The 12,448-nt window shown below is 37.2% G+C and overlaps 1 protein-coding gene across 2 annotated transcripts in view; it reads right to left on the bottom strand.

Annotated features, from left to right (window-relative positions):
• Positions 1-7,980: 7,980 nt before the first annotated feature.
• TMEFF2 (transmembrane protein with EGF-like and two follistatin-like domains 2) overlaps positions 7,981-12,448 on the bottom strand; it is a 257,697-nt gene continuing 253,229 nt past the window's right edge. Inside the window, exon 10 of one of the 2 annotated variants that reach the window (XM_011974207.1) lies at positions 7,981-9,387. In XM_011974207.1, coding sequence (XP_011829597.1) covers positions 9,375-9,387 — 13 coding nt within the window. In that variant the 3' untranslated portion in view covers positions 7,981-9,374. The remainder of the gene's footprint in view (positions 9,388-12,448) is intronic. The other variant, XM_011974206.1, reaches the window with a different exon arrangement.

Below are 12,448 nucleotides of genomic sequence, written 5' to 3'. Positions count from 1 at the left end.
ATTTATAATCCTTTCTTCCAAATGCAATCTGCTCTGAGTATCAGATTGTGTTCTTCCACACTTTTCCTAGGTGCCCACAGGTTATCTTGTTTTCTTTCCCTCCTTCAAAGCCTTTTCTCTACCTATGGTATCTGGTGCTTCTATGGACTAGGTGAAAAGAAGGTTGACGATGTGGCAAAATGAAATTGCCATCTTTTGTGGTTAGCCAGTGCAGTGAGCGTTCAGTCCCCTTGAGGTATTTTTGTGCAGCCCTTTAGAGAAGCATTTTCACGTCCCCACTGAACTGATAACGATGAAACTTCAATCCCTGTTGCCTTCAATCATTTTCTCATTGTGCCAGCTCAATGAATTTTCTTCGACTCCGGTTCTGGCACCTGGTCTGGCAGAGGCGGAGAAAAAGAAACATTCTTTTGGTGTGGTTTGCAATGAACTTCACTTTTAATTCCCTGCTAATGTGCATTCTGAAGTCCTATTCAGAGAAAAATTCTGTTCATGTTTGTGACAAAAAGCAGGATGCAGAAAAGTGACAGATGTAAGATGAGAGAAGGGGCAGCCTTTAATCATCTTGTTGTCAAAGCAGCTTTGGATTGCCCTTTAAAGAAAGCATTTTCTTTGCTGCTTTTGGAAAACTGGAGACTCATTCTCCTGCCCTTTGCAGATTCCTTACCCAGAGGGTTAAACTCCACACTGTATGCCAAACTTCAAAACCCTAGATCTTTGCTACAAAGCAATCCAGTTTATACATTCACATTTCAAAAGAATTGGATTCCTTTGCTCTAACTAGATAAAAACTCTGGTGACTCGCTTTACACATAATTCTGATGGAAGTTTACACATAGTCCTGACTCAGTTTACACATTATCCTGATCCATAAAAATATATGGCAAATCTCAATGACTAAAGAACTCATTTTCATTTATGTTTGGACTAGTTACTTCAGGGAGAGGCTAAGTGTTAAAGCATGTACTGTTTACAAAGCAAAAGCCCCTTCTCCCTTAATCCCTGTGTGACTGTAATTAAGCAGGAGAGTTAATTTTATGTAAATCATGCATTACTGTAATTGGGCACAAGTGAACATTCATGTACATCTTATTTAAAAATGAAATATAATGTTATTATGTGGATGCTGGTGCAGCAAAGTCTCAACCCTCTGGGGGGAAGTCAGCGACATCACTGGCTGTTTACAAGACTCACTCTTTAGCCTGTGAGCTTAATTACAAATCACCCAGCTCTGTTTGGCACTATTCTGTGAAGAACGCGTCATGTGCCTTTGGAGTAGCTGAGAAGTGGAACACTGGGGCTTCCATTCCCATTTCTTTCTTAACCTCCACTTATAGAGCAGTCATTTTTCTCTTTCTACTCATCTTTTCAAACCTAAACAATGCTTTCCAATGGTTTGCTCTGCTTGGCAGTTCTGACCCATATATCCCCAGGCAGACTACAGATGGATTTGTCTTCTGCAAGCAGGGGCTAGTCTGCTTCCTTTTTTAGCTTGTCTTTTCTAATGCTACTCAGGGCTGCTTTATAACCCCAGGATTTTGTTTTCCAAGAGTAGCCAGATCAGATACTATCCAGCAGCCTGCATTTGTGACTGCTACAGCGCCTCCACATCCCTGGGAGGGAGGGCTCGCCTCTGGGTGGAGAGGTTGAGCTTTTCTTTTATTCTTTATCTGGAGAGCAGATCTAGTGCTTTGGGACAAGGTTGCCCTGCAGAATATACAAAATCTAATTTACATATCTTGAGGTCAAGATTTGTAAGGAAGAAAATATGTACATGACAAAACTTTTATTTTAAACATATTCTCCTTCTCACCCGGAGTCCTGAAAATCATTTTTGGAGTTGTGCCTTGGCCTGATTCTGCCCAGCCTGCCAAGCCAGCGCCTGTGCCTGCAAACTGTGCACACAGAAGGTTAACCTCCTTAGACTTCAGGGCAAGAGGGCTTCCCAGCGATGCCACCTTTCTGCTCCCTGCTTTCTTGCTGCCATTTCATATTCCTGAAATCCTGATCAGATATTTTAGACTCATTTCTTCTAGAAGGATTATTCGAATGGACAATCTCTTACATTCCTCTTCCCATAATTGCCCTCCTCCTACAATTCAATAGTTTGTTATCTTCGTTCCTTTCACCTTTCCAGGGCCTTTGATTTCCCACTTAGCTCTTTCTGGTTCGCTTTCTTTTTTCCCATCCCATATATTGTCATTTCTTATGCTGAGCGTGTCTTACATGAACTGCCATTGGTCAAGAGGTTACAGAGATGAACAGATGAAGTAATTTCTAGCTAAGAATTTTGTTTTCCCCACAAGTAAGTAGTAAGGAGATAAGTATGTTCTCTAGTGGCCATAACATTTTCTCTTCCTCTTGATTCTTAGAAAAGGACTCCTTTAGGTAACATGTAGTAAAGCCTGTTAGTAGAATTCAGTCTGTCTTTGCTAAAGTAATTCTTCCAGTAAATTTCAATGCCATTTTGCATTAGCTAACTTCAGCTCAGGTAATAGGTAGCAGCTATTTGTATGTTCCTTTAAGTAATACACGATTTGTTTACATTATTTTTAATTATTCAATTTTATGTTGTGTTTAGGCTTGAAAGTTGATTTGAGTACTTTTGAATATTATAAGATGCTGCATTTTTGAATAAATAAAAGTAAAAATATGTATACTTAATGTCATTGCTATTGTTGTTCAATGTTACACTACTTATACAAACTCCTGGTTCTGAACCAAACTGAATGCCTCAGCTAATAGCAGTGAACAGCTCTTTACTCATACCATGCAAGGCAGAGGAAGGGGCATCAATGGGGAAGGAGAGCTCCAGTTTGAGAAATAACTCAGCTTTGAAGCTAGCACCAATTATGAGATTAGTTTAACTTAAGTGTGAACTGTTGAAAGAATGGCAGCTTCAGCATAATGCATTGTGAGCATGCGATGGTTAAATGGCAAAACCTTGGGCTTCTCCAGCTTAGGGATCAGAGGAAGAGACCTCCACAAGGTGAAAAGAGAAGAAACAAAGCATCCTTAGAGTGAGTGGGGGGAAAAACTGCCTTAGCATCTCTGAATCTACGTAGATATGACTTAGACACAGGGATACTTAGGGAGAAACTGTCAATAAGGTTTCCATGCTTTACGGGTACACTTTGGACAGATGCAGAGCATGAGACTGAGAATGCCTTCAACTGGCATGAAAGTGTGAAGACGAAAGGCCCCTTTTAAGTAGTATGTGAGATGGATGGAAGGAAAGGTAAAGATGCAATGCAATAGAGATTATCCTCAGCTAAATTCTTTAAAGGCCTCACTGACTCGTAACTAAGAGTGATTGAAATATACACAGAAATTACCCTGTATATGTGTAGTTGGACAAATTATGCTTAATAACTATCAAACTTCATAGCTTATTCTTTAGTGAGGATTCAGTTTATTAATAAATTATTTTCTTGTCTTAAAAAAATTCAACATATATTAATATATTCATATAAATTATTTGAAATGATATACACAAACACCATGGTACTTTTCTTTTGGTGATGATATTATTTTATGCCTCCGACTTATCTATATTTGCTAATTTTGCCAGTGAATAAAGTAATAAAGTGTTATGTATGTAATATATTTATTAATAATTTGATGAACTTCGTGATAATTTGGGACATAATTCTGTGCTTTGTTTTCATGTCTTTGATTCATTAAAAGGCCTCTGTTTTCAAGGTCTAAGTTCATGGAAAAGAATGAAGCTAGATTGTGGCAGAGAAGGGCTATAATGGAGGATGCTATTGTATGAGGTGAAGAAAAAAGAGGTGGTTATTATTTCGAGAAAGAGAGAAAGTCCAATAAGGGGAGACATCCATAGAGAGAAAGGGAATAAAGCCCTCTCAAAATAAAGCCTGAAGAATGGGTTTGACTATGTGGGTCTTGATAGACGCTGCCTCAGGATGATCACCACGGCTGAGCCGCCTGTGTGGGGAGTGCCTGTGATGGATCAGGAAGACAGGGAGGTTTAGCCACGACAATGGGACCACTGAGAACAGAGGGCCAGACTTTGCTCCTATCCCTCTCTCCCTTTCCCCTATAATACCTGATTTGGGACTTCTCATTAGTTCTGAGTTAGGTTCTTGTCCTGGATTAAATTTGGCTTGGAAAAATAAAAGAACATATTTTATTCTTCATTTCTTACCTGATGTAAGAGAAAGAGTAAAAATTAATTAAAAATTAAAAATGTACCAAAGATTCAAGTTAAAACAACACATTAAGTATTACTGGCAGTAGATATTAACCAAGGTGCCATACCCAGAGTAGAGGTATCAGTAGATTTCTGTCCACAGTGAGGCTGGAAGGAGGCTTTGAATGTGCTGGGTAGCAGGTGGGACATCCCACATAACTTCCTGATGTTGATTTCGAAGGGTCATATTCATTTGTTTATTTATGCACTGGTTATAAAACCAACCCCATTACTTTGTATCATCCTCTGTTTCTCCTTTATCCATCCTTTATGTGAGCTTCCTGAGGATGATGGTATGCATATATCAATTAATTCAATGAAAAACCTTTTATCATTGACATCCAGATGATTAATTATATAACTAACATGTCTACTCTAACTGGGGAAGAGCAACAGGTGGTGCAGGGGTTGCATAATTTTGGCAAAGGGAAGTAGCATCTGAAGATAAACATTAGTAGAGAGGCTGATATGACATAGAGATCATCTCTGTCATATTTCAATAGTCTGCACTGACTTCTCCAGGATCCATGCAAGTAAAGACTTTGATCCTGCAAAGTCACTGCAATATTGACTCACTCATTCCCTGTCTGAAAACACACAAGAGGTTTAATGGTATGTGCTTTATCAGGATAGATCTATTTTAAAGTAGCAGAATGACCTCCCTTTTATTCAGACACAATACCAGTGGACCCATTTGAAAAAGAGATTTAGAGATGCTGCATTGTTTCTTAACTCTATATTGCCTTATTTTCCATAACCAAAACCAGCTCTCTTGTCTTCAAAGAGATGAGAGATGCTTTTTTTGGGTAAAGATGATTGCTTGATTCCTTCTAACTGTGACCATATGATTCCCATGATGCAACATTTAACTGATGAAATATGGTTTCTTCTCATTTATTTACTTTTACGACACTTATTTATCAAATCCCTATAAAATAATTTCCATATATTGAAAGTTCACTGTGTGCATGTCACTATTCTGAGCACAAGTATGGATTGTCATGTTCATTTCTCAAACCAGTCATATTAGACATGGAAGATATTTTTCTCTCCATTTAAAATATGAGGCATAATGAAGTTAGGCAACTAGTCCAAGGTTAGTTAGTAAAGTGAAACTTCGACTGGCAGTCATATCTGCCTTGCTTCAGAGCCCAAGTTTTAAACATTATGCTCACTTTGGAGGCACCCAGTCCTCAGTCACTACCCAGTCACCTTGTCCTATTTTTAATTCTTTGTGTAGAACTTGAAACTGCAGTTTTTGTTGTTGTTGTTGTTTGATGAACCCTCTCCCCACATCCACCTTCACCTCCTCTGCTGAAATGTGAGCCTGTGAGCAGAGACCTGTTAGGCACTGTATTGCTACATCACAGTACCTAGAATAGTGTCTGGCATGGTGTGGGATCCAGTAAATGTTTCTTAAACTAACAAAAACAATTGGCAAGGCACTGATTTTCTGTTTCTTTGTTGCTCCTTTGCTAAGGGAAAAACAGACTTGCATGGACAATGAGGGAACAACATGAAAAGCACTATGAGATAATTAGGAAGATGGCCAAGGGAATCAGAGAGGCTTCACTGATAAGCTGTTATTTGTTCTGGGTTTTGCGAAGAGAAGGGTGTGAAGAAAGCATGAGGAGTGCATAAAATATCAGAAGCAAGAAGTCGGAGTATGTGCGGAGAATGAAGAAGTCATTCTGTGTAACTTACTGTCAAGAGGACACCCCCCCAGCCTTGCACTTCCTCTTTCCGGGTCCCCAAGCACTCTGAGCTGACCAGTATCAGAGCCTTTGTCACATTCTTCATAATTGTTTAATTTACTTTTCAGTCTTCCCCACAGGACTGTGAGCTCTCTGAAGCAAGGAGCTGGGATGTTCTGATAGTGAACTCCTTTCAGGCAGGGACTCTGCCTTATTTATCTTTGTCTTTTTGTAACTTAGCATGGTGCTGGTAACTGAAGGCCCTTGCTAAATTAATAAATAATGTACAACGAATGAATGAGTAAATGAGGGAATGACATGGCATATTAGCAGTTTATTTATTTATTTATTGAGACAGAGTGTTGCTCTTTTACCCAGGCTGTAGTGCAGTGGCGCGATCTTGGCTCACTGCAACCTTAGCCTCCCAGTTCAAGTGATTCTCTGCCTCAGCTTCCCAAGTAGCTGGGACTACAGGTGGCGCCACCATACCTGATTCATTTTGTATTTTTTTTTGTAGAGACAAAGTTTCGCCATGTTGACCAGGCTGGTTTCGAACTCCTGGACTCAGGTGTTCCACCCGCCTCGGCCTTCCAAAGTAGTGGGATCACAGGCGTGAGCCACCACGCCTGGCCATTAGCAGTTTACTTTAAAACAATTTTGAATTTAAGTTGAGGATAAGCAATAAAAGTAGTTAATATGGTCCTTGGTAGCAATAATAAAAGTATATAGTGCCTTTTTCCTGAATATATAGAATCTTGATAGAGAGACAGAAGTGATCTTCTGAACGAGGAAGCTGAGATCTGAGATATGAAATGACTTGTTCATGGTACCACAGCAAAATTGCAGGTCTAAGTAGAACTTGAATTTAAGAATGACGGCTCTCAATTAAACTTGCCTTCTACAAGTTCTACTACATAGCGTGCTGGTCAGAGAATTGTGCAATTCTGAGCTCTACACTCAAAGAAATATATTGATAAAGTAGAAATTGTCCAAGGAAGGACAATGCAGATGCTAGGGGGATGTGGAAGTGATATCACATGAAGAACAGATGAGGAAATTAAGGATGTTTCACTTGGAGATGAACAGAGTTGCAGGAAGGCTGTGGGGTGAGTGGGAAAACATGATTTCTTCTTTTTATTTTAAATACATAAGTCATTATTCCTGTGCTCCTAAGAGAAAAAATAGGAGCCCTGGGTAGAAAGCACATAGAAATAAGCATCACCTTGATATGAGAAAGAATTGTTTGAAAAATTATAACTGCCCAAGGATGAAATTCCAAATTACCAGAAACATGCTAGTAGAGGCTGGGTGATTATCTGTTAGTTCTAGGTTGTGAGATTTTTTTTTTTTTTTTTGTAGCAGAGACCATGTTTTGTTTGTATTTCCCTAGGACCTTGAACAGTGCCTGGCACGTAGTATATGCTCACTTAAGATTGTTATGCATCTTTTAAAAGAAATTCCTTCATGGGGTGGGTGAGCATGGAAATGGGCAAGAGTGTATTATATTATGAACTCCAAGGACATAGGTTTATGATCATTTGATAAAAATTCACATATAGCAACGCATCCATATCTAACAAATCAAATCATTTCACACTCCTACAAGCAAGAGTCAGTGGAATTGTTTCTTTTAATCGCTATAAATCTCTGTGGATGTTGCACTTTTTCCTCTTCCTTTATGAGGAGGAAGGGTTTCTTTGTCACAAGAATCTTACAAGGGAGACCCTGGCTCGTTACATCTTTCTGTCTGTTAACCAAACTAAACTTCCATGAAGAAGGCGAAAAGGAATTTGTCTTGTACAGGTGGCATAGGGCCGATTTATGGGAACATTTGAGTGATGGTTATGCCAATAGAGTCACACTTTTCACAGTGATGACTAATCTAGAAAACCAGGTTTTTCAGAGTCCTAAATCCTACTTAGATTGTCACCTTTATTTATGTTTTCACGAGTATTTTAAACATCACTTCAGAAAATAATTTTTCACTGAATATTTTGTATTCAGAATGTGTTGATTGGATATTTGGAGTGTCCTTTTTTTTTTTTTTTTTTTTTAAAGTCCACGCACAGGTTATTTGAAGGAGACAAAGAGAGCTTTATTTAAATTTACTGTGTTAGCCATGGAAAGCTTTGCAGAGCTAAATGGTAATAATTGATTTATTTTCATCTTATTCCTTGAGACTTTTCACAGCTTATTTTTTCCAAACCAAGTTGTGATACCTATTTGTATGCACAAATCAAACAAAAATCCATACCAACTTCCCAGTGAGGTTTTTCAGATGCTGTAGGATTTTCTTTCTTACCTCACCATATAAATATGCTCAAAACATATCTCTTTTTTCATGAAATATTGTCATCATCCCTTACAAATTACGGTGCTGCATTAGCCATAAAACTATTCGTGGGGTATTGGTTGTGATTCTAACTTCTTTTCAAAGAACCATATACTATAAATATAGTATGGTGCTCTTGAGAAATCACGACTTTGGTGTTTCACATTTAATGGTATTATTACGTTTTTCCCCTGGTAATTCCACCCACCTAAATGGAATATATTTTGCCACTCTGTGTATACCTAGTATGTAACTTGTTCAGTATCCTTCAGATACATGCACTTAACTGGGGGATTCTAAGCTACTTCCCCAATAAAAACCAATATCTTCTTTCCCTCTCCTTTATGAGTTATAAAACACTTTCCCTCCCCTTCGTCTTTTATTTAGTTTATATGCCAGAGATCTTTCTGCTCTAGGGATGAAAATGGAAGGCCAGGGAAGAAAGTTGATGAAATAGAGATGATTCGAAGATCTGAAATATTTTATCCTCACTCGATATAAAGTAAATTATTTTTTTCTCTTTTCCAATAACCATCATTTCCCTTGATCTTGGAATCACTCAAAACCTAGCCACTGAGTCCTGTACAAACTAATGTGCTGTCTCAAGATGAGAAGAAACATGAAATATTGGTAGCTGTACAGATTGTACTAGTCTGATTATATTTACAGTTATGAGATACCGCAAATTTAAGAATGCCAATTTTTTCTCATCACTGAGTATTTATTATATATAACAAATACATGGGAAAGAAAAAACTATATTGTGTGATATAAATAGTTTATTTACATTACAGAAAAAACATCAAGACAATGTATACTATTTCAAATATATCCATACATAATCAAATATAGCTGTAGTACATGTTTTCATTGGTGTAGATTACCACAAATGCAAGGCAACATGTGTAGATCTCTTGTCTTATTCTTTTGTCTATAATACTGTATTGTGTAGTCCAAGCTCTCGGTAGTCCAGCCACTGTGAAACATGCTCCCTTTAGATTAACCTCGTGGACGCTCTTGTTGTGTTGTCTGAACTGTAGTGCCCTGTATTTTGCTTCTGTCTGTGAATTCTGTTGCTTCTGGGGCATTTCCTAGAAGGTTGGAAAGTTTACAAATCTTAGTCCAATGCTATTACCTAAAGTTTGGTCCTACAATCACAGAGCAGAGATGTGGATTAAGCAAATTATTAAAATATTTCAGATGAAAGAATTTATCATTAGTAGAAACTTGGATTATTTTGGAAAAGTTATTATTTTGCTTCTCTGTGCAGTTGTCTTTAAGTTTTTGTTGGGAATTGAACACAGGCAGAAGCTGAAGAGGAAGACATTTACTTTGTCCTTAACTGCTTACTCCTTACGGCACAAAGAATGACTCAGCACAATGCAATCAAGCAAGTCGTGAGCCCATTTTATCTCACTTTAAAGGTCTTCAACAATTTTATATTTTAAATGTCCTAAGAATGAATGTTATATTGACTTTTCAATGTTATGAGTTTAAATCCTATCAAACCAGCAGAGAATGAGCCAACTGTTAATATCTGATATGTAATGGAAAGGAACATTGTTTTGGACCAGCCTAATATCATTTTTGTACCTTAATAGTATAGATTAAGGACATAAATTGGTACCAATTATTTAGCATCTATAAAAATCTAATATTCAGTCAAATTATCTGAAAATCTCTGGTCTAGTATTTTTTTTCCTGTAACAAAAAATGCTTTGACTATGCAAATGAGAATAATGGAAAGTTCATATAAAATTCTATTGTAATAATCTGTGAAGTATCAGAATATATGAAAATATATAAATATACACACATATATATCATGTGTGTATATGGGTTTATGTATATGTGTGTGTGTGTCTGTAGGTGTATATAAATATATATATGTATAGTTTTAGACGGAGGATAGATCTGTTAAAGTGAACAGGGAACTGAAATCACATTCCCAGCAAATGGGAGCTAGAAATAAAAGGATCAAAAATCCAACTTCTCAACAGGGCAACTCGTTTCATTTTGAAATATGTCTCCAAATGTCCATATTTTTTTGTGACACATGTGGTGTTTAGGAGGAGGGCAGGTGTTTGGCTAACATAGTAAAGCAAAACAGAAAATATTTTTTTAAAAAAAGAAAGTAGAAAGAAGGAGAAGAGATAGAAGAGAGAGACAGAAGACAGGAGAGACCAGATGAGGAAAATGAAAAATCAAAGGAAATGGGAGGACTTCTGCTTGCTGCAATTTTGTAAATCTTTTAGCAAGACCTATTTTGAAATAGGTCTTGACAGACAAATATGGCCAGGTCATCAGGAAAGTAGGGTTTCTGGGGTTTGGGGACAGATAGCCTAGTTGGAAAGTCTGGTTTCAGAGCAGAATGTTTTCAAGTGAGTGAAATGAATCCACACTGGGAACTGGTGTGCTTTATTGACTAGTATGAATCCTGGAAAGGCTCTAGAAGGTTTGATGGTCTTAAGGCAGATTTGTAAAAGGCATTACAAAATACTAATTTAGTTTATGTGCTATGTCTTCCCCTCAAAAGCCAATAAATTGAGGACAGGTTTTAGTTTATTATAACACGGAAAATGAGTAGGTCCATATGCCTTGGAAAAATACTCCAATTTGGAACTCAGTTTAGATAATCTTGAGCATCAGAATACACAAAATCCTTACCAGACATGGTGCAGTATAAGCATGGTGAAGTGCCCAGGCTCTGGCACTAGGCCACCTGGACCCCATTTCTGCCCTTGTTGCTCAGCTGTGTAAAGTCAGCAATTTGCCAACTTCTACCTCAGGGTCTCTATCTTGAAAGCAGAGATAATTGTTCCTTCTCTGTAATGTTATTAAATGTGCATATATATGTGTGTATATATGTATACACATATATGATACACACACATAATATACGCTTACACAATTTCTCGTGAGGAAAGGACCCTGTATATTTCCGTTGTTTTTATTATGTATGGGAATGCAACTGTGATTCATAACAGAATTGAAAACATCTGCTAAAGTATTTACAGTTTTGCATTTGTGTCAGTAGTTGAAGTAGCAATCACATTGTTCAGATTATATCCATTAAATATAGGTTTTGTTTTTCATGTACTGATATTGGCTAGATATTAGAGTAATATGGCACAGTTTCCTATGTTTCAGATTCTTTTCTTTTTCTTTTTATATGCATATTTTTGGATTCTTGTTATCTTTATGTTCCCCATAATCTATTTTAATATAATCACTTGGCATCTAAACGTGAGAGTCGAGTTGATGAACTCAACTCGGCTTAGAGCAGCCCAAAGCTTTAGTCGATGATCTTCCCTTAAGCCTTTAGTCCAGGCGAGGATTTATGAACCACATTTTGTCTTTTTCAAGAGCAAATGCAACACTTGTCCTAAAAGAAGATAGTGCAATACCATACTGAAATGTATTATGGCCCTATTTTCTAAAGATATGATACTTTCTTTTATTTTTGTATCTGTTCAAAACAATTTTTGGAGAAATACTTTGATTTACTGGAGAGCTGCACAAATGAAGAAAGTCTAAAAGCCTTGTGAATTTGGTGAAAATCTTAGAAACTTCCTTGGAACTTTTTATAGAAGAGTGAAATCAAGTCAGTAAGGACTATCTTCAATGACTTTTCTGGTTACACACAACATAAATGATTCGCATTTGGCTTAAAGTCCAGTTCTTGGTTATCATTGGTTTGTATGCTAATGAAATTAAGCAATACTGGCCTCATTCCTTTACTCCAAGCCCAATGTCAGACATTGCTAATTAATCATGGTTTTCTTTTCTGTTGAAACTGATGGAAACCCCTGTGTCTTTCAACCTGATTCTCCAGGAAACAATTGCCTTTTGATTCGGCTGGGAATTTGATATAAGAGTTTTTTGTGATATTTGCTGCATGTTTTTATGTATCTATGGTTTTCATTTACCATAAAAGTACAACTACATGTATTTGTGCATTTTGTGACTGAAAACTATTTTGTCATCCTAAGATAAAAATGTGTTTGTTATTATACCAAGATATGTTAAAACTGATTCAGGTACATAAGGATACTGATTCAGGTAGATAAGGATACTAATTCAAGTAGGTAAAAATAAATAATCTTTATCATCAGGCAAAATTAAGGGAAGTAATTTGTACCACCCCAATATGCTATTGTACCACTCCACTGGCTATTCAAATACTCTTATGCTAAGGACATAGGACTC

This window comes from Mandrillus leucophaeus, unplaced genomic scaffold, assembly GCF_000951045.1.
Source record: "Mandrillus leucophaeus isolate KB7577 unplaced genomic scaffold, Mleu.le_1.0 Scaffold143, whole genome shotgun sequence".
NCBI classification, from domain to species: Eukaryota; Metazoa; Chordata; class Mammalia; order Primates; family Cercopithecidae; genus Mandrillus; species Mandrillus leucophaeus.
This window is presented reverse-complemented; position numbering and strand designations above follow the sequence as displayed.